This window comes from Bufo gargarizans, chromosome 2 (genome assembly GCF_014858855.1).
Source record: "Bufo gargarizans isolate SCDJY-AF-19 chromosome 2, ASM1485885v1, whole genome shotgun sequence".
Classification (NCBI taxonomy): Eukaryota; Metazoa; Chordata; class Amphibia; order Anura; family Bufonidae; genus Bufo; species Bufo gargarizans.
Window position 1 is genome coordinate 411,932,661 of NC_058081.1, and position 21,146 is coordinate 411,953,806.

The 21,146-nt window shown below is 43.6% G+C and overlaps 1 protein-coding gene across 3 annotated transcripts in view; it reads left to right on the top strand.

The window, feature by feature from the left end:
- Positions 1-21,146, top strand: part of SPDL1 (spindle apparatus coiled-coil protein 1) — a 136,640-nt gene that overhangs the window by 8,331 nt on the left and 107,163 nt on the right. For all 3 annotated transcript variants that reach the window (XM_044280874.1, XM_044280873.1, XM_044280875.1), the window contains 3 exons: positions 948-1,112; positions 1,238-1,414; positions 11,175-11,369. In XM_044280874.1, coding sequence (XP_044136809.1) covers positions 960-1,112; positions 1,238-1,414; positions 11,175-11,369 — 525 coding nt within the window. In that variant the 5' untranslated portion in view covers positions 948-959. The remainder of the gene's footprint in view (positions 1-947; positions 1,113-1,237; positions 1,415-11,174; positions 11,370-21,146) is intronic.

The window sequence follows — 21,146 nt, forward strand, 5'->3', positions numbered from 1 at the left end:
GTACAGACATTGCTAAGATAATTACATTCACTACAGATACATGTACCTTTCTAACAGATCAGAGAATACGCTTCTGCAGTGCTATTCCCTGCACCACTGGTCCAGTCTTCTTGCTGCTGTTTACAGACTGCAGCAGTTTCGTGGTGGCATACCACTGATGAGTGTTTGGCTGCAATGGTCACTTGGTGTACATCAGCATGTCTCTGTCTACACATATATACGGTATGTGATTACTGCTAATGTTTTCAACTGGCGAGGACACTAATTGGCTGCAGCAGTCATGTGCTGTATATTGGCAGCTCACCTCTGCAGTTTGTAAACCAGCAGCAGGAGGGCCTGACTGGCGTCTAAGGCTACTTTCACATTAGCGTTTTTTGAGGATCCGTCATGTACCGTATCTGCAAAAAAATCGCTTCCATTATAAATACAACCGCATTTATCTGTCGTGAATGGATCCGGTTGTATTATGTCTTCTATAGCCATGACTGATCCGTCTTGAACACCATTGATAGTCAATGGGGGACAGATCAATTTTCTATTGTGTCAAAGAAAACAGATCCATCCCAATTTACTTAAATTGTGTGCCAGGACGGATCCGTTTGTCTCCGCACCACATGGCTGACAGAAAAACTCTGCACGCAGAGCGGAATGGAGGCGGAAAGGAGTCAAACTGATGCATTCTGAGCAGATCCTTTTCCATTCAGAATGCATTAGGGCAAAACTGATCCGTTTTGAACCGCTTCTGAGAGCCTTGAACGGATCTCTTAAATGGAAAGCCAAAACGCTAGTGTGAAAGTAGCCTAAGAGAAAAGCACTGAAGAAAGAGGCAAGTATAAAGTCTAATCATTTATCTTTTCCTTTCTTTCTTTTTTTTTTTTGTCAGTTGAGGGGTTTGTCCAAGTATTTGATCGTCAGACAACCCCTTCAAATTGTCTTTATTTTATTAGGGATCTGACACAATGGACGCTATCTTAAAACTGCGGAGTCAGTTAAAAGAGGCGGAAGAGGAGAGGGACAGGGCCGCACAGTATGGGCTTCAACTGTTGGAAAGTCAAAGCGACTTACAAAATCAGTTGGAGGAGCAACGCAATGAAATGACTGGCACCATTGAGGTATGTAACGCAGCATCTTTCATGTAATGTTTATTTGAGCCAGTTGGCTTATGTCTCTGCATAATGATAGATATAGATGTATATAATATTTATTTATATTTATTTTTTATTATAATGAATTTTAGAACTTGGAACAAGAAAAATATTCTCTCCAACGGGAAGTTGAACTTAAAAATCGGATGCTAGAAAGTTTAACGTCAGAATGTGAAAATATAAAGCAGCAGCAGAAGGCTTGGCTTGAACAGTTACAGGATCAACTAGAGTGGAATCATAATCGTGAAATGAGTGAACTGAAAGATAAGGTATTTAATTATTTTGCCTTTTTATTAAGTGTTACCCTTCTAACACAGTGTCATGGCATATCATTCGGCTGTGGCATCACATTATGTTCAAAGGGAGGCTTCTTTAGCTCTGCGTTGCCTGTGGAAGGACGTGCAGCACTGCCCCGTTGACTTGAATGGAACAATGCTGCACAATGGGTGAACGTTACTGCTGGTGTGCAGGAAAATACTGTGAATGGGCAGCAGTAGCATAGCCATTGTGAGGATCAGTGAGCCACGGTAGTGAGCTCTCTACTCTTTCGAAAGTGATGGCCGTATGTCATCAATAGGTGTGATGGGAATGACCCTTTTAACATTTGTAATAAACAAGAATTGCTAAACTCTTTACGGTGCAGGACCTTTACCAGATTTTTGCTTTGTTCAATGGATATAGGGGACGTAGGGTTGGGGCGATAAGCCAGTATCTTTGATATACTGTGGTATTAAGAAACTGCAATATGGCGATATCGCAGTTTCTTAACTACCGTGGTATTTTAGTGACATCATATGGGCTCTGACGGCTTCTAAAATGGGCACTTACTGATATATTATGTGCGCTGATGCACAACATGTCCGGGAGTTTGGCACTCATTACACATCCGTACACTGTGCACTTAAATCAGTATTTATTGCAACGCATGTTCATCTGAAGAAACAAAACTAAAAAATCTGAGGATATGGACTCCTTATTGTTATCAGGTGGTAGCTGAAGTCCAGCAGACTTGAACTATCTTTTATGTGATAGGAGGCTATTGTTTAATACAAATTTAAGGAAAGAAATGTAAAAAAATTGACGTACCCAAAGTAGTAAAAAGACAAATATTCAGTTTGTAGTTTAGTCCCAGCTTAAATATCCACCGGATTGGAAAACTTATGGGTTACTGAAAAAGGAATCTGTGGTGGCTCTCCTTGCCACAGAAGTGGTAGCCATATTCGTAGTAAGATCAGTGGTGTTGTGGTTAAATAACTTAAACCAGGGATGCCCAACCTGCAGCCCTCCAGCTGTTGTAAAACTGCAACTCCCACAATGCCCTGCTTGTAGGCTGTCCAGGCATGCTGGGAGTTGTAGTTTTGCAACAGCTGGATGGCCGCAGGTTGGGCATCTCAGATTAACCCCTTCAACCACAGTGACGTACCCGTACATCACTGCGGTTGTGGGAATGTGTGGGGCGGACTGCTGCAGTAAGCCCACTCCATAAGTGGCAGGTGTTGGCTGTATCCTAAAACAAGCACCCGGACGGAATGACTGGGAACAGTGATCCTGTTGAACCACGTTTAACCCCTTAGTTGCCAAGATTAACACCAATCGGGCACCTGTGAGGTAAGGCAAATGGATGTGGCTCCTTCTGCCTTCTGATCAGAGCCCCCTCAGTGAAATCGCAGGGATCAGATTGGTTACCATGACAGACAGGACTTTGCTGAAGCCTTCCAGGACTGCCATGGTAAGCTTAGCAGGGACAATGTAAATATCCTACTCATAGTGACATAGTACATAAGGCCAAAAAAAAGACATTTGTCCATCCAGTTCGGCCTGTCATCCTGCAAGTTGATCCAGAGGAAGGCAAAAAAAAAAAAACATGTGAGGTAGAAGCCAATTTTCCTCACTTTAGGGGAATAAAAAATTCCTTCCCGACTCCAATCAGGCAATCAGAATAAATCCCTGGATCAACGATCCCTCTCTAGTAGCTATAGCCTGTAATATTATTACGCTCCAGAAATACAGCCAGGTCCCTCTTGAATTCCTTTATTGTACTCACCATCACCACCTCCTCAGGCAGAGAGTTCCATAGTCCCACTGCTCTTACCGTAAAGAATCCTCTTCTATGTTTGTGTACAAACCTTCTTAATACACCACCCATCACCATCCTTAGATCCTGTGAGGTGATGGTGACATGACCTCACAGGATCGCTTCCTATTGGCTGCAGGGGTGGGCGGGGGTTAACTCCCCCCAGCTCTCTTTTCTTCCTCCATTCTGCATCTGGGAGTGAAGAGAGAGAGAGCAGCCTGCGTCTGATCTCCTGAGCCAGCACCCCCCCTTCTGACCCTGCCATCTGGCACTAAAAGGTACTTTAGGGAAGGGTTAGGTTAGGCAGGGACATTCAAGGAAAGTTCAGGAAAAATTATAATAATTTGACTGTTGCATCACCATGACTTTCGAACTCCCAGGGGTGCTGCAGCTTGCCCCCCCCAACTGGGGGCGCAGGTGTGTGTGTGTTTAAAAATATTATTATATATATATATATATATATATATATATATATATATATATATATATATATATATATATATATATATATATTTTTTTTTTTTTTTTGCGTACGCTGACTGTGGCGTCTGGCCACTGTTAGCGCATTGCCCACCCCACCGCTAATCACCTTCGGACGGCAGATCAGCGAGTTTGAATCATATATATATATATATATACAGTGGAGGAAATAATTATTTGACCCCTCACTGATTTTGTAAGTTTGTCCAATGACAAAGAAATGAAAAGTCTCAGAACAGTATCATTTCAATGGTAGGTTTATTGTAACAGTGGCAGATAGCACATCAAAAGGAAAATCGAAAAAATAACTTTAAATAAAAGATAGCAACTGATTTGCATTTCATTGAGTGAAATAAGTATTTGAACCCTCTAACAAAAAAAGACTTAATACTTGGTGGAAAAACCCTTGTTTGCAAGCACAGAGGTCAAACGTTTCTTGTAATTGATGACCAAGTTTGCGCACATTTTAGGAGGAATGTTGGTCCACTCCTCTTTGCAGATCATCTCTAAATCCCTAAGGTTTCGAGGCTGTCTCTGTGCAACTCTGAGCTTGAGCTCCCTCCATAGGTTTTCGATTGGATTAAGGTCCGGAGACTGACTAGGCCACTCCATGACCTTAATGTGCTTCTTCTTGAGCCACTCCTTTGTTGCCTTTGCTGTATGTTTTGGGTCATTGTCGTGCTGGAACACCCATCCACGACCCATTTTCAGTTTCCTGGCAGAGGGAAGGAGGTTGTCGCTCAGGATTTCACGATACATGGCTCCGTCCATTTTCCCGTTTATGCGAATAAGTTGTCCTGTGCCCTTAGCAGAAAAACACCCCCAAAGCAAAATGTTTCCACCCCCATGCTTGACGGTGGGGACGGTGTTTTGGGGGTCATAGGCAGCATTTTTCTTCCTCCAAACACAGCGAGTTGAGTTAATGCCAAAGAGCTCTATTTTGGTCTCATCAGACCACAGCACCTTCTCCCAGTCACTCTCTGAATCATTCAGGTGTTCATTGGCAAACTTCAGACGGGCCTGCACATGTGCCTTCCTGAGCAGGGGGACCTTGCGAGCCCTGCAGGATTTTAATCCATTGCGGTGTAATGTGTTTCCAATGGTTTTCTTGGTGACTGTGGTCCCTGCTAATTTGAGGTCATTAACTAACTCCTCCCGTGTAGTTCTAGGATGCTTTTTCACCTTTCTCAGAACCATTGACACCCCACGAGGTGAGATCTTGCGTGGAGCCCCAGAGCGAGGTCGATTGATGGTCATTTTGTGCTCCTTCCATTTTCGAACAATCGCACCAACAGTTGTCACCTTCTCTCCCAGCTTCTTGCTAATGGTTTTGTAGCCCATTCCAGCCTTGTGCAGGTCTACAATTTTGTCTCTGACATCCTTGGACAGCTCTTTGGTCTTTCCCATGTTGGAGAGTTTGGAGTCTGCTTGATTGATTGATTCTGTGGACAGGTGTCTTTTATACAGGTGACTAGTTAAGACAGGTGTCCTTAATGAGGGTGACTAATTGAGTAGAAGTGTCTAACCACTCTGTGGGAGCCAGAACTCTTAATGGTTGGTAGGGGTTCAAATACTTATTTCACTCAATGAAATGCAAATCAGTTGCTATCTTTTATTTAAAGTTATTTATTCGATTTTCCTTTTGATGTGCTATCTGCCACTGTTACAATAAACCTACCATTGAAATGATACTGTTCTGAGACTTTTCATTTCTTTGTCATTGGACAAACTTACAAAATCAGTGAGGGGTCAAATAATTATTTCCTCCACTGTATATATATATATATATATATATATATATGCAAAAATTGGACTGCACTCCGAGCAATTCTTTGAAAAAATCTGTGTTTATTCACCCATCAATGGCAAAGCGACGTTTCGGCTCCAACTGAGCCTTTCTCCGGCCGGCCAAGGCTTGAGAAAGGCTCAGTTGGAGCCGAAACGTCGCTTTGCCATTGATGGGTGAATAAACACAGATTTTTTTTTCAAAGAATTGCTCGGAGTGCAGTCCAATTTTTGCATCTCTATCACTGGGTAAGCACCTGCTGCCGTACTTGAATTTTGCACCCATTTTTTACGCTATATCTGGAGGGTGGTGCCGCTTGTTGTTTTTCATATATATATATATATATATATATATATATATATATATATATATATATATATATATATATATATATATATATATAGCACTCCAAGGGTTAAATGAAAAAACAATCGCCTTTTATTCACCCATGTGGGCAGCGCAACGTTTCGGCTCAGCACTAGAGCCTTTGTTTTTTCATTTAATCCTTGGAGTGCTGCCTTTTTTTGATATTTTGTATACAAGGACTGCTTATCCTTTGGGCCGTGCACCCTTCTACTAATTGAACCCACTGTGCAGCTATATATATATATATATATATATATATATATATATATATATATATATATATATATATATATATATATATATATATTTTTTTTTATTTTTTTTTCTGTTAGGTTTAGGTGAACACCCGTGCCCCCACGCACACTAAATAAAGTTTTTCACGCACACACACACACACACACTCCCCTATGGCCCTCCGGATGTTCTCGGCCAAGGAGGCATATGCCCACAGGGCTCCAGATGGTGACCGAAATGGTCGCCAATGCGACTTAGAATTGCTAAATGGCGACTAGACTTTGTACTGTCCACAATTCACAGTAACGGCATCACCCCTGTCCCTGTGTGAGGTACCGCGGCAACGGTCCTCAAGCCCAATTGTCAACTACAATCTGTATATGGGAGGAGTTGATCTATCTGATCAAGTCCTCAAGCCATATAATGCCACGCGCAAAACCCGGGCATGGTACAAAAAAGTTGCGGCCTACTTGGTACAGGTTGCCTTGTACAACTCTTTTGTGCTGTCCCGGAGCGCTGGCAACACAGGGAAATTCCTTCAGTTCTATCTTTTCTGACCGGGAAAGAGCATGCCGGAGTACCTTGGGAACTGGAGGTACATCCCTGGCCAACATTTTCCAGGTGTGGTCCCCCATACTGGAAAGAAGGGATGGACCGTAAAAAGATGGTGTGTCACAGGAGGGGGATACGGAAGGACACCACCACTCAGTGTGACTAGTGCCCCGATCATCCGGGCCTCTGCATAATTGGTTGCTTCAGGGAGTACCCCACTTCTATGGAGTACTAAGGCTACTTTCACACTTGCGGCAGTGTGATCCGGCGGCAATTCCATTGTCGGAACTGGCCGCCGGATCCGCCGATCTGCCGCTGACTGAAAGCATTTGTGAGACGGATCCGGATGCGGATCCGTCTCACAAATGCATTGCAAGGACGAATCCGTCTCTCCGCTTGTCATGCGGAACGACGGATCCGTCTTGTACATTTTTTCACATTTTTACCGATCTGCGCATGCCGGCGTTCAGGCATGTCTTCAGTTTTTTCCGCCGGAGAGAAAACCGTAGCATGCTGCGGTTTTCTCTTTTGCCTGATCAGTCAAAACGACTGAACTGAAGACATCCTGATGCAAACTGAACGGATTAGGCTACTTTTACACTAGTGTTCGGGTGTCCGCTTGTGAGCTCCGTTTGAAGGGGCTCACAAGCGGCTCCGAACGCATCCGTCCAGCACTAATGCATTCTGAGTGGAAGCGGATCCGCTCAGAATGCATCAGTCTGGCAGTGTTCAGCCTCCGCTCAGCAGACGGACACCTGAACGCTGCTTGCACAACATTCACCTGTTCAGATACCAACAGAATGTTGTAGTAGGGAAGAGCAGTTTGGTCCCTAACTTGTCTGTTCCCAAGCTTCCAGCATACCCTTAAAGCCTAATTTCTAGTCAGGGGGTCCCTGAACACTTTGATCGGAGTGAGTGTCCTTCCTCTGCTGTGTTTCGATATGTGTCAACCATGGTTGCCAAGTGTTTAAGAAACCTTGCCTGTTATGGGTCTCCCAACTTGACAACTCCTCCATTCTGCACAGGTGATTCATATTCTCGTACCACAAGCATACGCTTGGCGGATCGGGAGATGTCCACAGCGCTGGGATGAGTAGCTTGGCAGCCATAATCATATGTGTCTAAGTTATTTTTATGGGAAGTGAAGTTGCCTTCGGGCTTCCATATAAATACTAGTGGGGCAGTGCGTGTTAAGTGACCTGGGCATATCCTATTAATGATGTCCTCAACGGTACCCCAAAACTGCCTGATTTTTGTGCAGGACCACCAGATGTGAGATAGGCTGCCTGTACCCTCCAGACGATACCATCTAGTAAGAGTTTTAAGTGAATTCTCTTGCACCCTCACGCTTCTGGAGAATCCATGTGAGTGTGACAGTATGAAGGATCTACTAGATTCTTCCAAACTTATACCTAGTTCCCTTTCCCAGTCTGTCAAGTAAGAGGGAGGTGTATCATCTCTTTTCTCTAAGATCGTTCTATATATCAGTGAAAGGCTCTTAGGTGGTGATCTTGGTAATAAGACCATGGTCTCCACCTATGAGGGGTCCGTCATTGGAAGGTGTTTGGATGACTTAAACCTCCTGCACGTAACCTTAAAATCCCATCTTTGTATATCAGTACCAACTCTCGGCGATTCACCTCGGAGGGATCTGTAATAATCAGAGGAGGTGGACAACCTCGAGAGATCGCCCAATCTGTTCACCCTGTTTCCATAGCACTGCTCTTTCCATGTGCACATGCAGGGGTGCATGACTCTGCCTGGCTAAAGCTAACCATCTCTCTAAATGTATAGCCTGGACATATGCATATATATCCGGTAGTGAGATTCTTCCCCCTTGTTTCCTCTTTCGTGTAAGTAGGGAATAAGGTAGTCTGGCTTTCTTATTGGCCCATAGGTATTTTCTCATAATGGACCTCAACTTATCTAGAAATGTATGAAGTTAACAAATTTTTCCTACCTATCCAGGAAATCCTAGGGGTCAAGGATTTATTCAAGAATGTTTGAACTTTTGCTATTAGGGGAGAGTAGTTTAGACGAAACATGTGGGCAGGATTGGACGATATCAAAACTGCCAGATATTTTATCGCTGTGGTGGGCCATTTGAATGGGAATATATATTTTTAATCAGTCTCAGTTGGGTGGGGGTTAATGAAACTCCTATGGCCTCGGATTTCTCAAGATTAATTTAAAATTTGGAGATCTCTCCAAAGGGTCTGAAGGTATCTAATATCCGTGTCATGCCTTCATTAGGGTTGGTGATCATAAGTAGCAAATCGTCGGCAAAGGCCGCCATCTTGTGTGTGTCTGCACTTAGTTGGATTCCTTTGATATCAGAATCTTGTCTAAATTTCAACAGTAAGGTTTCGAGGACTAATATGAAAAGAGTTGGGGAGAGAGGGCAGCCCTGCCTAGTACCATTCCTAATAATAAAAGGGTCAGATAGGGAGCCATTTACCATAATGCGGGCTGTGGGAGCTGAGTACAAGGAGAAGATGGCTGCTATGAATTCTGCTGGGAAACCAAACGCTAGTAATGCGTTTTCGGCATCGGTCCCCAATAGACTAAAGGCATGTTTTTCTTCCTGGCATAACAGACCGCGTTTACCACCCGGCTGATATTATGCCTACCCTCTCTACCTGGCACAAATCTTACTTGTTCCTCTCCCACAAGCCCAGGTAACAAACCGGCCATGCGGTGACTTAGTAGTTTATCCCAGGAGGAGGAGGAGAGAGAGACACTCACCGGTGCCCTCGTGATGCTGGATGCTCATGGGATATAGGACCTGGGGTGATGTCATCTCAATGTCACCAGTAACATCCACTTGTTACTGGTCACTGGTGATGACCTCATCACAAGTACTTTATCCTACAACATCCAGGAGGATCTTGCTGCAGGAGAAGCTTCCTGCTGTTTTACAGGTATGTACTTCATGCTGTATGCCTGTATTAATGTGAGGCACATAGTCTTACTTTAGTACCTCCATGTGCCTCACATTAAAGGGTTTCTGTCATGAGAAATTACGTTATGTAGCTGACTGACATTAGCGATGTACTAATGTCAGCAGTACATAACAGTGTGCTTTATAACTCCCTGCCTGCCGCCGTTCTCTTTACAATAAAGACTTTAAAATATGCTAATGTGCCTCTAGGCGCTATTAGGCCAGGCGCAGTGAGGAAGCCAGCAGCAGGAGCGCATGCTTCACTCGCTGTGCCTGCACCGAATACTAAACGGGATGACGCAGGCGCGGGATTTACGGGACTATGAGGAGAACTCGAAAGTCAATCAACTGGACCTGGGCATGCCAAAGGGTGCGTAGACCGAGCTTCTAGGTCAGACATCCTCAAACTGCGGCCTTCCAGCTGTTGTAAAACTACAACTCCCAGCATGCCCGAATAGCCTACAGGTATCAGCCTACAGCAGGGCATTGTGGGAGTTGTAGTTTTGCAATAGCTGGATGGCAGCAGTTTGAGGATGCCTGTTCTAGGTGCTGAAGCAACACCTTAGAGGCTCATTAGCATATTGTAAAAGTCTTTATTTAAAGGGAACGGTGGCAGTCAGTTATAAAGCATACAGTTATGTACTGCTGACATTAGCACATCGCTAATGTCAGTCTGCTACATAGTCTTTCTGTCATGAGAAATAACGTTAAGTGGTCCCTCGTGAACCTGGACATGTAATGGACAACATGGGGTTAATTATGGTGTCACCGTTGATATGAGGCACATGGAGGTTCAACGTTAAAGAGTAACTAAACCTTTGTAACAATTTTTTTTATATGATGTCCATAATGCCCTAAAATAACTATTTCTAATATACTTTATTAATCAATTTTGTAATTTTCTTCGTTTTTACCTCCCTAAAGTGCAACCTTCACTGTGCTCTTAAATCTCAGTTCTCCGTACACCGCTGACCGCTCAGTGGTGTACGGAGTGTGAAATTTATTAATGGAGGATTACTAACTTTGGCATAGCACATGAATAACCTGTACCCATGTACTATGCCAGGATTAGTAAAGCCTGTTCCACTAAGCTAATAGCTGACATGCAGTTCTTTTAGCTTAGCGGAGCAGGCAGGAGCCCGCTCCACTCAGCTAATCTTGGCTTAGTACATGGGTACATAATACTCAAGGATAGGTCATCACTTTTACAAAAGCAGACAACCTCCTTAATGCACCCGCATGAGAGAGTTTGTGGTATACTTTAACGTTCCTAGGTTGCGTGAGTTGGACTCTCGGAGTCACATGATGCTGCTCGTCTGAAAAATCCTGCTTCAGCCAACCTTTACCAGTTTTCTTGCCTGGGCTATGGACGAGATGTCATTTCTGTGGCTGATGGAGTTAAAACCATTCCTCTTCAGATTCCTCTCTACAGATGAGGTGGCTTCAGGAGTTTTGTGCATCTGTCATGGAGAGGGAAAAAAACATAAAAACTGGCTAAGATGCCTGTCCAAACTTTACCCCTCACTAATACAGTGACCTTCAATTTGTGTATGTGTAGTTTCAGTTTTTTATTGTGTCTTAATTTTTTCTACCCAGATAGAGAAGCTGAAAGCTGAATTGGATGAAGCAAGATTAAGTGAGAAACAACTAAAGCACAAACTTGACCACCAGATTGAGCTGCTTGCTAACAAATCAGAGGAGCTTCGCATTATGTCTGAGCGTGCTCATGAAACTATGTCATCAGAAATGGTGACACTCCAGAATGAAATAAGTGATCTGGAAAGTGCAAAGGTGAGTAACTAATCTTCTAGTGGCGGTGGAGGTATTCTTCCCACAGTTTGTACTGGTGATAGAAACTAAAAGGGTTTGTCCTACCATTACATGTAGGTTTATTGTATAAATGATAGAAATTTGATAAGTTTTTGCCATTTACATAGTGTTATACAAACAATCCAGCGAAGAGTTAAGACCTTCACTTTTTGCTATGGTGCCTATGTTCATAAAGTACCACAATGTGCACATCCATCTTATGAGCTGAGTGTTGGTGAACTGGTATACTCTCAGCAGCTCCTAATAGAAATAGCTTTCTACTATGGCCTTTTGGTATACAAATGATTCATGGTAAAAGCACTTTATTGTCAAAATAATGTTCTTTATTAAATGGGTTCTGCAGTTTGTTTAAACTGATGATGTATCCTCTGGATAGATCATCAGCATTTGATCGGCGGGGGTCCAACACCCAGGACCCCCTCCGATCAGCTGTTTGAGAAGGCTGCGGCACTACTGCCAGCACCGCTGCCTTCTCAACCAGTTGATCGGCGGGGGTCCCAGGTGTCGGACCCCCGCCGATCAGATGCTGATGATCTAATCAGTTTAAACAAACTGCAAAACCCCTTTAAACATAATTCCAAGCAATTGCGCAAAACTTTGGGTGGGTTCACATTATGTTTTTGCCATCTGTTTAACGTATACCCTAACAGATGCCTCAGACTGATGCCATACAGTAGCATCCGTTCACCATAGTTCCGTTGTTAAAAAAAAACTAAATGTGTGTGTATATAAAATATATATATATATATATATATATATATATATATATATATATATATATATATATACACACACAGACACACACTCTAGTGCTGCAACGATTAATCGACTATCGCTGATATTCGCTATATAACGGTATTCATTATCGACGAATCCAGTTATCGAATAATCGCAGATTTGTTGCTAAGCAGGCGGTTTACTTTAAATCGGCACATCTTTATTTTACCTTACAATGAAGCTCAAGTAACAGGCAGATCGGGCGGCGTAACCTCACTTACTGGCGTGACACGCTGCTCTGCCTGCTTCATTCATAAAGTGGGCGGAGCAGGCACGTCACGTGAGTGACGTCACGCCGCCGCCCGCTCTGCCTGTTACCGGAGCTTCATTGTAAGGTAATATAGATGCGCTGAGTAAAAGTTAACTCCAATAACAGCGCCGCCCACAGATCCCCCTCCCCATAGCAGCGCCGCCCACAGATCCCCCTCCCCATAGCAGCGCCGCCCACAGATCCCCCTCCCCATAACAGCGCCGCCCGCAGATCCCCCTCCCCTGCCCATAACAGCGCCGCCCACAGATCCCCCTCCCCTGCCCATAACAGCGCCGCCCACAGATCCCCCTCCCCTGCCCATAACAGCGCCATACACAGACCCCCCCCTCCCCTCCCCATAACAGCGCCATCCACAGATCCCCCTCCCCTGCCCATAACAGCGCCATCCACAGATCCCTCTCCCCTGCCCATAACAGCGCCATCCACAGATCCCCCTCCCCATAACAGCGTCATCCACAGATCCCCCTCCCCATAACAGCGCCATCCACAGATCCCCCTCCCCTGCCCATAACAGATCCCCCTCCCCTGCCCATAACAGATCCCCCTCCCCTGCCCATAACAGATCCCCCTCCCCTGCCCATAACAGCGCCATCCACAGATCCCCCCCCCCCTCCCCTGCCCATAACAGTGCCATCCACTGATTCCCCCCCATATCCCCATAACAGTGCCATCCACAGATCCCAGCAATAGACCCACCATCTTTTCCCAGCCCTTAGTAGTTCCTATGTGGGAAACTGGGAATGTGAAAAGAAAGATAGGTTACCATGGCTACTGAAGCCCTGGCTTCCATGGTCCGTTCCCTGGACTGGAGAAGATCCTCTTGGAGACAGGGAGGGCTGGGCAGGCAGGGGGAGTCTTATACGGCGAGAATAGCCCAAACCCTATATTTTACATGGAAAAGTTGGGGGTCATCTTATGCGCCGCAAAATACTTCTCAGGCGATGTCTGAAAAGGAGAAGTTGTTCAACAATCTTGATGTCAGAAGATGTGTGCTCCAGTATCTAGTCAACTAAGAACTTGAGGAATTCAAACCAGCTTGTTATTCAGTATCTTGGACTTGGGCTACACGCACACAAACATATTTTTGCGGATAGGATGTAGGCCCATTCTTTTCAATGGGTCCGGAAAAAATGCTGACAGCACACCGTGTGCTATCCGCATCGTATATCCGTTCTGTAGCCCTGCAAAAAAAATAGAGCATGTCCTATTCTTGTCCGTTTTGCGGACAAGGATAGGCAATTATTACAATGGATACGCAAAAAAATGGATGCCATACGGACGTCATCCTTTTTTCCTGCGGATGTACAATTTGCAGACCACAAAGCACATACATTTGTGTGCATGTAGCCTTAATCGGGAAAAGCAGCTAGCAAAGCCTTCATTGCTCAGTGGATTGTCATGTATCATTGTTTGTTATAGAATAAGAAACAAAAATTGTCTCTCAAAACCTTGTAGGGTACATATCGACGCTGCAGATCCACAACGTGAAGTGGGTCAAGTTCACATAGAGTTCAAGCGAATAGGTAATGGTGGTCACGCTGCCCAATACATAGAAGTCCGTCAGGTCAAAGGTATATCGGATTTCCAAGCTTCTCATAATGCATTAAATGAACAGGTGGATACATTTACAGTCATGTGAAAAAATTAGGACACCCTTTGAAAGCATGTGGTTTTTTGTAACATTTTTAATAAAAGGTTATTTCATCTCCGTTTCAACAATACAGAGAGATTAAAGTAATCCAACTAAACAAAGAAAACTGAAGAAAAGTCTTTTCAAGATCTTCTGTAAATGTCATTCTACAAAAATGCCTATTCTAACTGAGGAAAAAGATAGGACACCCTCACATGTATTCCCTCTTAAATTGGCTCAGATCTCACACAGGTATATCACACCAGGTGCACATAATTAGTAGATCGTTACTCTGCATGTTGAATGAGGCTTGCCCTATTTAAACCTCAGACATTTAGTTTGGTGTGCTCCTGACTGTTGAAGTGAGAGTGAGCACCATGGTGAGAGCAAAAGAGCTGTCAGAGGACTTCAGAAAAAAGATTGTAGCAGCCTATGAGTCTGGGAAGGGATTTAAAAAGATCTCAAAAGATTTTGAAATCAGCCATTCCACTGTCCGGAAGATAGTCTACAAGTGGAGGGCTTTCAAAACAACTGCCAACATGCCCAGGACTGGTCGCCCCAGCAAGTTCACCCCAAGAGCAGACCGCAAGATGCTAAAAGAGGTCTCCAAAAACCCTAAAGTGTCATCTCGAGAACTACAGCAGGATCTGGCTACTGTTGATGTAGAAGTACATGCCTCTACAATCAGAAAGAGACTGTACAAGTTTAACTTGCATGGGAGGTGTGCAAGGAGGAAACCTTTGCTTTCCAAGAGAAACATCGAGGCCAGACTGACATTTGCCAGAGATAAAGTTGACAAAGACCAGGACTTCTGGAATAATGTTCTTTGGACAGATGAGTCCAAAATTGAATTATTTGGACACAACAGCAGAGGACATGTTTGGCGTAAACCAAACACAGCATTCCAAGAAAAGAACCTCATACCAACTGTGAAGCATGGAGGTGGAAGTGTCATGGTTTGGGGCTGCTTTGCTGCAGCAGGACCTGGTCAGCTCACCATCATAGAATCCACGATGAATTCTACTGTGTATCAGAAGGTGCTTGAAGAACATGTGAGACCATCAGTTAGAAAATTAAAGCTGAAGCGGAACTGGACCATGCAACATGACAATGACCCAAAACATACTAGTAAATCAACCAAAGATTGGCTGAAAAAGAAGAAATGGAGAGTCCTGGAATGGCCAAGTCAAAGTCCAGATTTGAATCCCATTGAGATGCTGTGGGGTGACTTGAAAAGGGCTGTACGTGCAAGAAACCCCTCAAACATCTCACAGCTGAAAAAGTTCTGCATTGAGGAGTGGGGTAAAATTTCCTCAGACCGATGTCGAAGACTGGTAGATGGCTACAAGAACCGTCTCACTGCAGTTATTTCAGCCAAAGGAGGTAACACTCGCTATTAGGGGCAAGGGTGTCCTATCTTTTTCCTCAGTTAGAATAGGCATTTTTGTAGAATGACATTTACAGAAGATCTTGAAAAGACTTTTCTTCAGTTTTCTTTGTTTAGTTGGATTACTTTAATCTCTCTGTATTGTTGAAACGGAGATGAAATAACCTTTTATTAAAAATGTTACAAAAAACCACATGCTTTCAAAGGGTGTCCTAATTTTTTCACATGACTGTAGATTAATATTGGAACCACATAAGAATAAAAAACAATATGGTGATCTATCCAAAAAACATCAAGAGATTCTATTAAAAGTGGAGCAAGAGGTAAAGGCTAAGACACATAAAAAATACTTAAAAGGTATGTGAGGATTATAAATATAAGAGTGTATAAATAGAGAAATAAGAGTAAGGAGTTGCACATTCAGGAGAAGGTAAGGCTTAACAAGAATGATACAGCCTTAACTATTCAAGGAAGTGGCAAACAAAAAGGTGATCCACATAAAGGAAGATGTGGTTACAACCAGCAATATAATCAGCAACAAGGTGATTATACACCAAGATTTTATAATAGAAATTATTCTAATAATTCCCACCAATATAGGGGATCTCCAGAACAGCAACACATATAGACCCTATTACAAACCACCCTATCAACGGTTTTATAGACAGACTAACCGTGAAAATTTTAAAGTTAATAACACAGCGACTATTATTCTCTAAAAAAAAAAAAAATCCCCACCAAGCCATCAGGTGAGTACAGATAGACAAGGGGTTAAAGGGGTTATCCCATCATAATGATCACTGTCAAATCATTATTTTTGTAAATATACTTTATTAACAAATTCCCACCGATTTAGGATAAAATTCATCCCCACTTACCTTATTGTTGTGACTCGGTCTCCCCTGGTTACGACCACTGCTCTTCTCCAAAATCCTGATCGTCGCGCTTGCCCAGAAGACTCCTTCTTTTCTCCCGGCCGGGCCGCTCACTGTTCTGAACACGCACTCTGCCGCGCATGCGCGACGGTGACTTCTTCCCGGCCAGAATAGTACAGAGCTGCGAACGCACACGCCGGCTCTGTACTATACTGGGCAGGAATAAGTCACCATTGTGCATGCGCGGCGGCGTGCGCGTTCAGTCCAGCGCGCGGCAAGGCCGGGAGAAGACTTCAATCAAGATGAAGCCCGCCCCCAGCCAGAATCCAAGAAGTGAACGCGCGGTGGCAGCAGGTAAGTTTAAAAGCGCAAAGTGGGATAACCCCTTTAAAGAAGGGGCAAGTAGCTACAAATCCCCCCCCCCCCCCCCCCCCCAAGAAGTGCCACTCCACTAAAAAGAAATCCCATCGAGGAAGGAGGGGAAGAGGAAAGAAATCATCACCCCACCCCCAAGAAAAGCATGGAGAATTAAATGGCATCTATAACCTCAGCTCCTATCAACTGATAGATATAGAAAAGTATCTTGGGAAAAGGCTTAAACAAATTTGGGATGTTTATTGACATCCACAAATTCATCAGACAATTATATTTGGCCAAATATGCGATAAATAACAGCAAAATAGATAATGAAACCCCTCCATTGACAGATTCTATTTTACATACAGACCTCAGAACAAAGAGCACATTTTGTCCTGTTAATAAGGACAATGATTGTATAGAGGCATTTAAGAAGGGTCTATTAAAGGGCCTGAAAAAGATTGATGATAAGCCAAGACAGTATAACTGTACACAAGAGGGAAAAAAAAGCTCTGAATAACTTAGCTAGGAATTCGCAAATTGTTATTAAGCCTGCGGATAAAGATGGGGAAGTCGTGGTATTAGATCGAAGCAATTATGAAAAGGAGATATACAGACTATTATCTGATAAAACTACGTATTTAGTTTTAAAAAAGGATCCTATGCCGGAATATAAAAAGGAGATGGAGATTTTAGTACAGAAAGCATTCGATGAAGGAATCCTCAATAAAAGAGAGCTAGAATTTTTGAAGATTAAATTCCCGAAAACACCTGTTATATACCAATTGCCAAAAATACATAAACAACTTATTGACCCTCCGGGTAGGCCGATCGTGTCTGGCACTAATTCATTAACCAGTAGAATTACGGAGTATGTTGATTACTTTCTGCAGAAGTATGTAGTGCAAATGCCATAATTTTTAAAAGATACAGGAACAGTTCTGTATATTGTACAGAATTTTGGACCAGTCAATGATAATATCTGGCTGGCTACAGTTGATGTATGTTGGCTATATGCAGTGATTCCAAAAGTTCGAGGTTTAAAAGCAGTGAAAGAAGAATTACAGGGGGATATGTCTTTCACAGCCGCAGGCTGATTTTATTCTCAACTGTTTAAGGGTACTTTCACACTTGCTGCAGGACGGATCCGACAGGCTGTTCACCATGTCGGATCCGTCCTGCGGCTATTTCGCCGCCGGACTAAATATCTTGGTCAAATGCCAACTTTGTATAAAAAATTGGGAAAGTTGTCTTTTGCCGAGATATTTCTCTCACCCAGCATGGGTATATGTAAAATGACACCCCAAAACATATTCCCCAACTTCTCCTGAGTACGACGATACCACTTGTGTGACACTTTTTTGCAGCCTAGGTGGGCAAAGAGGCCCACATTCCAAAGAGCACCTTTCGGATTTCACTGGCCATTTTTTACAGATTTTGATTTCAAACTACTTTGCACGCATTTGGGCCCCTAAAATGCCAGGGCAGTATAACTACCCCACAAGTGACCCCATTTTGGAAAGAAGACACCCCAAGGGAATTCAAAAGCAGACTGTTGTTTGATCCTACGGACGCTAAACTTTAGGATGAGATACCAAAATTGGATATCCAGGTGGCAAAAGTGGTGAAAACAAACTCAATTCCATTTGAGGATTCATCACAGCTGAGGGATCCTATGGATCGAAAAATGGACGGCTTACTGAAGAAGTCCTGGGAGTCAGCGGGGGCTACAATAAATACAAATATTGCAGCCACCTCTGTATCTCGAGCCTTAGTACTATGGATCAATCAGCTGGAAAATCATATCAGAGCTAAGACCTCCAGAGAGGAGATCATGGAGTCACTTCCCCTATTAAAAATGGCTTCAGGATTTTTAGCAGATGCCTCAGCGGAATCAATTAGATTTGCAGCCAAAACAGTTTCAGACAAACGCTGCCAGACGTGCCCTCTGGCTAAAATCTTGGTCTGGAGATATAGCGTCTAAAAATAGACTCTGTGCTATACCCTTCACAGGTTCCTTTGTGTTCGGCCCAGTCCTTGACTCCATCTTACAGAATGCACCAGATAATTAAAAAGGGTTCCCTGAGGAAAAGACAAATAAACCCCAACCCTTTCGTAAAGCCTCTAGTCAAAGTCAGACCAGGTCTTATAGAGGAAAAGGGAAATCAGGTAGATGGATCTACCCCAAAGAGGGGAGAGGAAGAGGGTTCCTCTTCAACCCCAATACTAACACAGGGAAGCAATGACGCCAGGCTAATGGGGGAAGACTATGAATTTTCTGGCGAAACCGATTACCCAGAATTAGTGGATCCTGGATTCCATCAGAGATGACTTGTGGATAGAGTTTCAAAGTCCTCCTCCCCAGACCTTCCAGTTAACACACTTCGAGTCTCCTAACCTTCAACATCAGCTTTGGTCATATGTGCAAAAATTACTAGACCTAGGAGCTATTGCACAAGTCCCTCCTTCTCAACAGTTCAGGGGTCATTACTCAAGACTGTTCTTTGTAAAAAGGCCATATGGGTCGGTGAGGACCATAATCAATTTGAATTTCTAAACAAGTGGGTGTCTTATTACAGATTCGAAATGGAATCGGTAAGGTCCACAACTCCATTGATCACCCCAGGGGCTCTTCTTTGCACATTAGCTCTCAAGGATGCGTATTATTTCATCCCCATACATCAGCAACATCAACAGTACCTAAGGTTCACAATCAAAAGCAACGGGAAGATTCTCCACTACCAATTCCAGTGCTTGCCGTTCGGGATTTCATCCGCTCTGTTTATTTACAAAGGTGGTGTCGGAAATCATTGCCTATCTTCGTCAGAGTCAAATTACGATTGTACCCTACCTGGACGACTTCCCGCTCATCGCAGATTTAGTACAGAAGCTGGAGGGAGACATCCATCAAACATTGTCTCTATTCAAAGGGTGGATGATAAATTACAAAAAATCAGACCTTCTATCGGGCACGAAGAAAGAGTTCCTGGGTACTCTTCTGGACACGGTGACAAAATATTGGGTAAGGGCCCAATGTAAAAGAACGATTTTTCCAGGGCATGGTCCTTTCAGGACAGGCTAAGGTCCACATTTACAAGGAATTAAAGGCGGTGCTAAAAACATCTTAAAGCAACAGAGCACCTTCTCCAGGGACAGCATGTCGGGATCTTGTCTGACAATATAACAACGGTCTGTTATCTGAACAGACAAGGCGTGATCAGCTGTCCGTTGCTTCAGGGTCTAGTGGAGAAAATTTTCAGATGGGCAGAGCAGAAAGTCTGGTCCATTTCAGCTACTCACCTGAAAGGATCCCAAAACTACAGGGCAGGCTTCCTAAGCAGTCGCAGAATCGACTCGGGAGAATTCAGTCTGAACAGACAAGTATTCCAACAGATCTGCCAGAAATGGGGCCAGCCAGAGAGAGATCTCTTCACATCAAAGGAAAATTCACATCTAGACTGTTTCTTTTCTCTAAGCCCCAGTGGAAATCCTGTGGTAGTGGATGCCCTAGCTCAGGAGTGGGATATGCACCTAGCATACGCCTTTCCCCCATTTCTCCTGGTACCCTATCTTATGAGGAAATGTTGATCATAGATCCGTTTACCCTTCCTTACATGAAAGAGCTGTTATTACAGGGGCCGCTGGAACATCAAAATCTCAACAAACGGATAAGGTAATTTAAACTCTGCAACAGTGTTGTAAACCTGTAACCTTTGCCATATATGCTAAAATATGGAAAAGGTTTTCATCCTGGTTATCCCAGACTCACCCAGGAACCGAAATGCCGTTCAGTAGGTTACATACTAGATTTACTTCAGAAAGGGTTTGATCTAGGTTTAAAACCCAGCACGCTCAAAGTTCAGATTTCGGCTTTAAGTTGTTGTTTCGACATTCCCTTAGCAGACCATTGGTGGATCAAAAGATTCAGCAAGGCAGTTTCCAGAATGCGGCCCACCCTGAGACAGACTGTCCCCCCGTGGGATTTAAATCTGGTTCTAAATAGCCTGTGTAGCCCTCTCTTTGAACCCATTGACCAGATATCTAATGAGTTACTGTCCTTCAAAACTGTATTCCTGTTAGCAATCACTACAGCCCGTAGAATAGGCGAGATACAGGCCCTGTCGATTAGTGAGCCCTATCTAGACAATAGAATAATTTTAAAAATGGATCAGTCCTTTTTACCTAAAGCTGTTTCAGTTTTTTTCACAGAGAATACATCCTTCATTTTGTACCGCCCCTAAAAATGTACAGGACGAACGGTCCTCGCCTACCTTGAACGGACAAAACCGTGGAGAAAATCAGCAAATCTATTCATCCAATTCAGGGGGAAAAATAAAGGATACAAAGCTTCAAAGTCTTCACTTGCCCGGTGGATCAAGGAAACCATCAAAGAATCCTATAATCTACAGAACTTATTATGCCCCATATCTTTAAGAGCTAA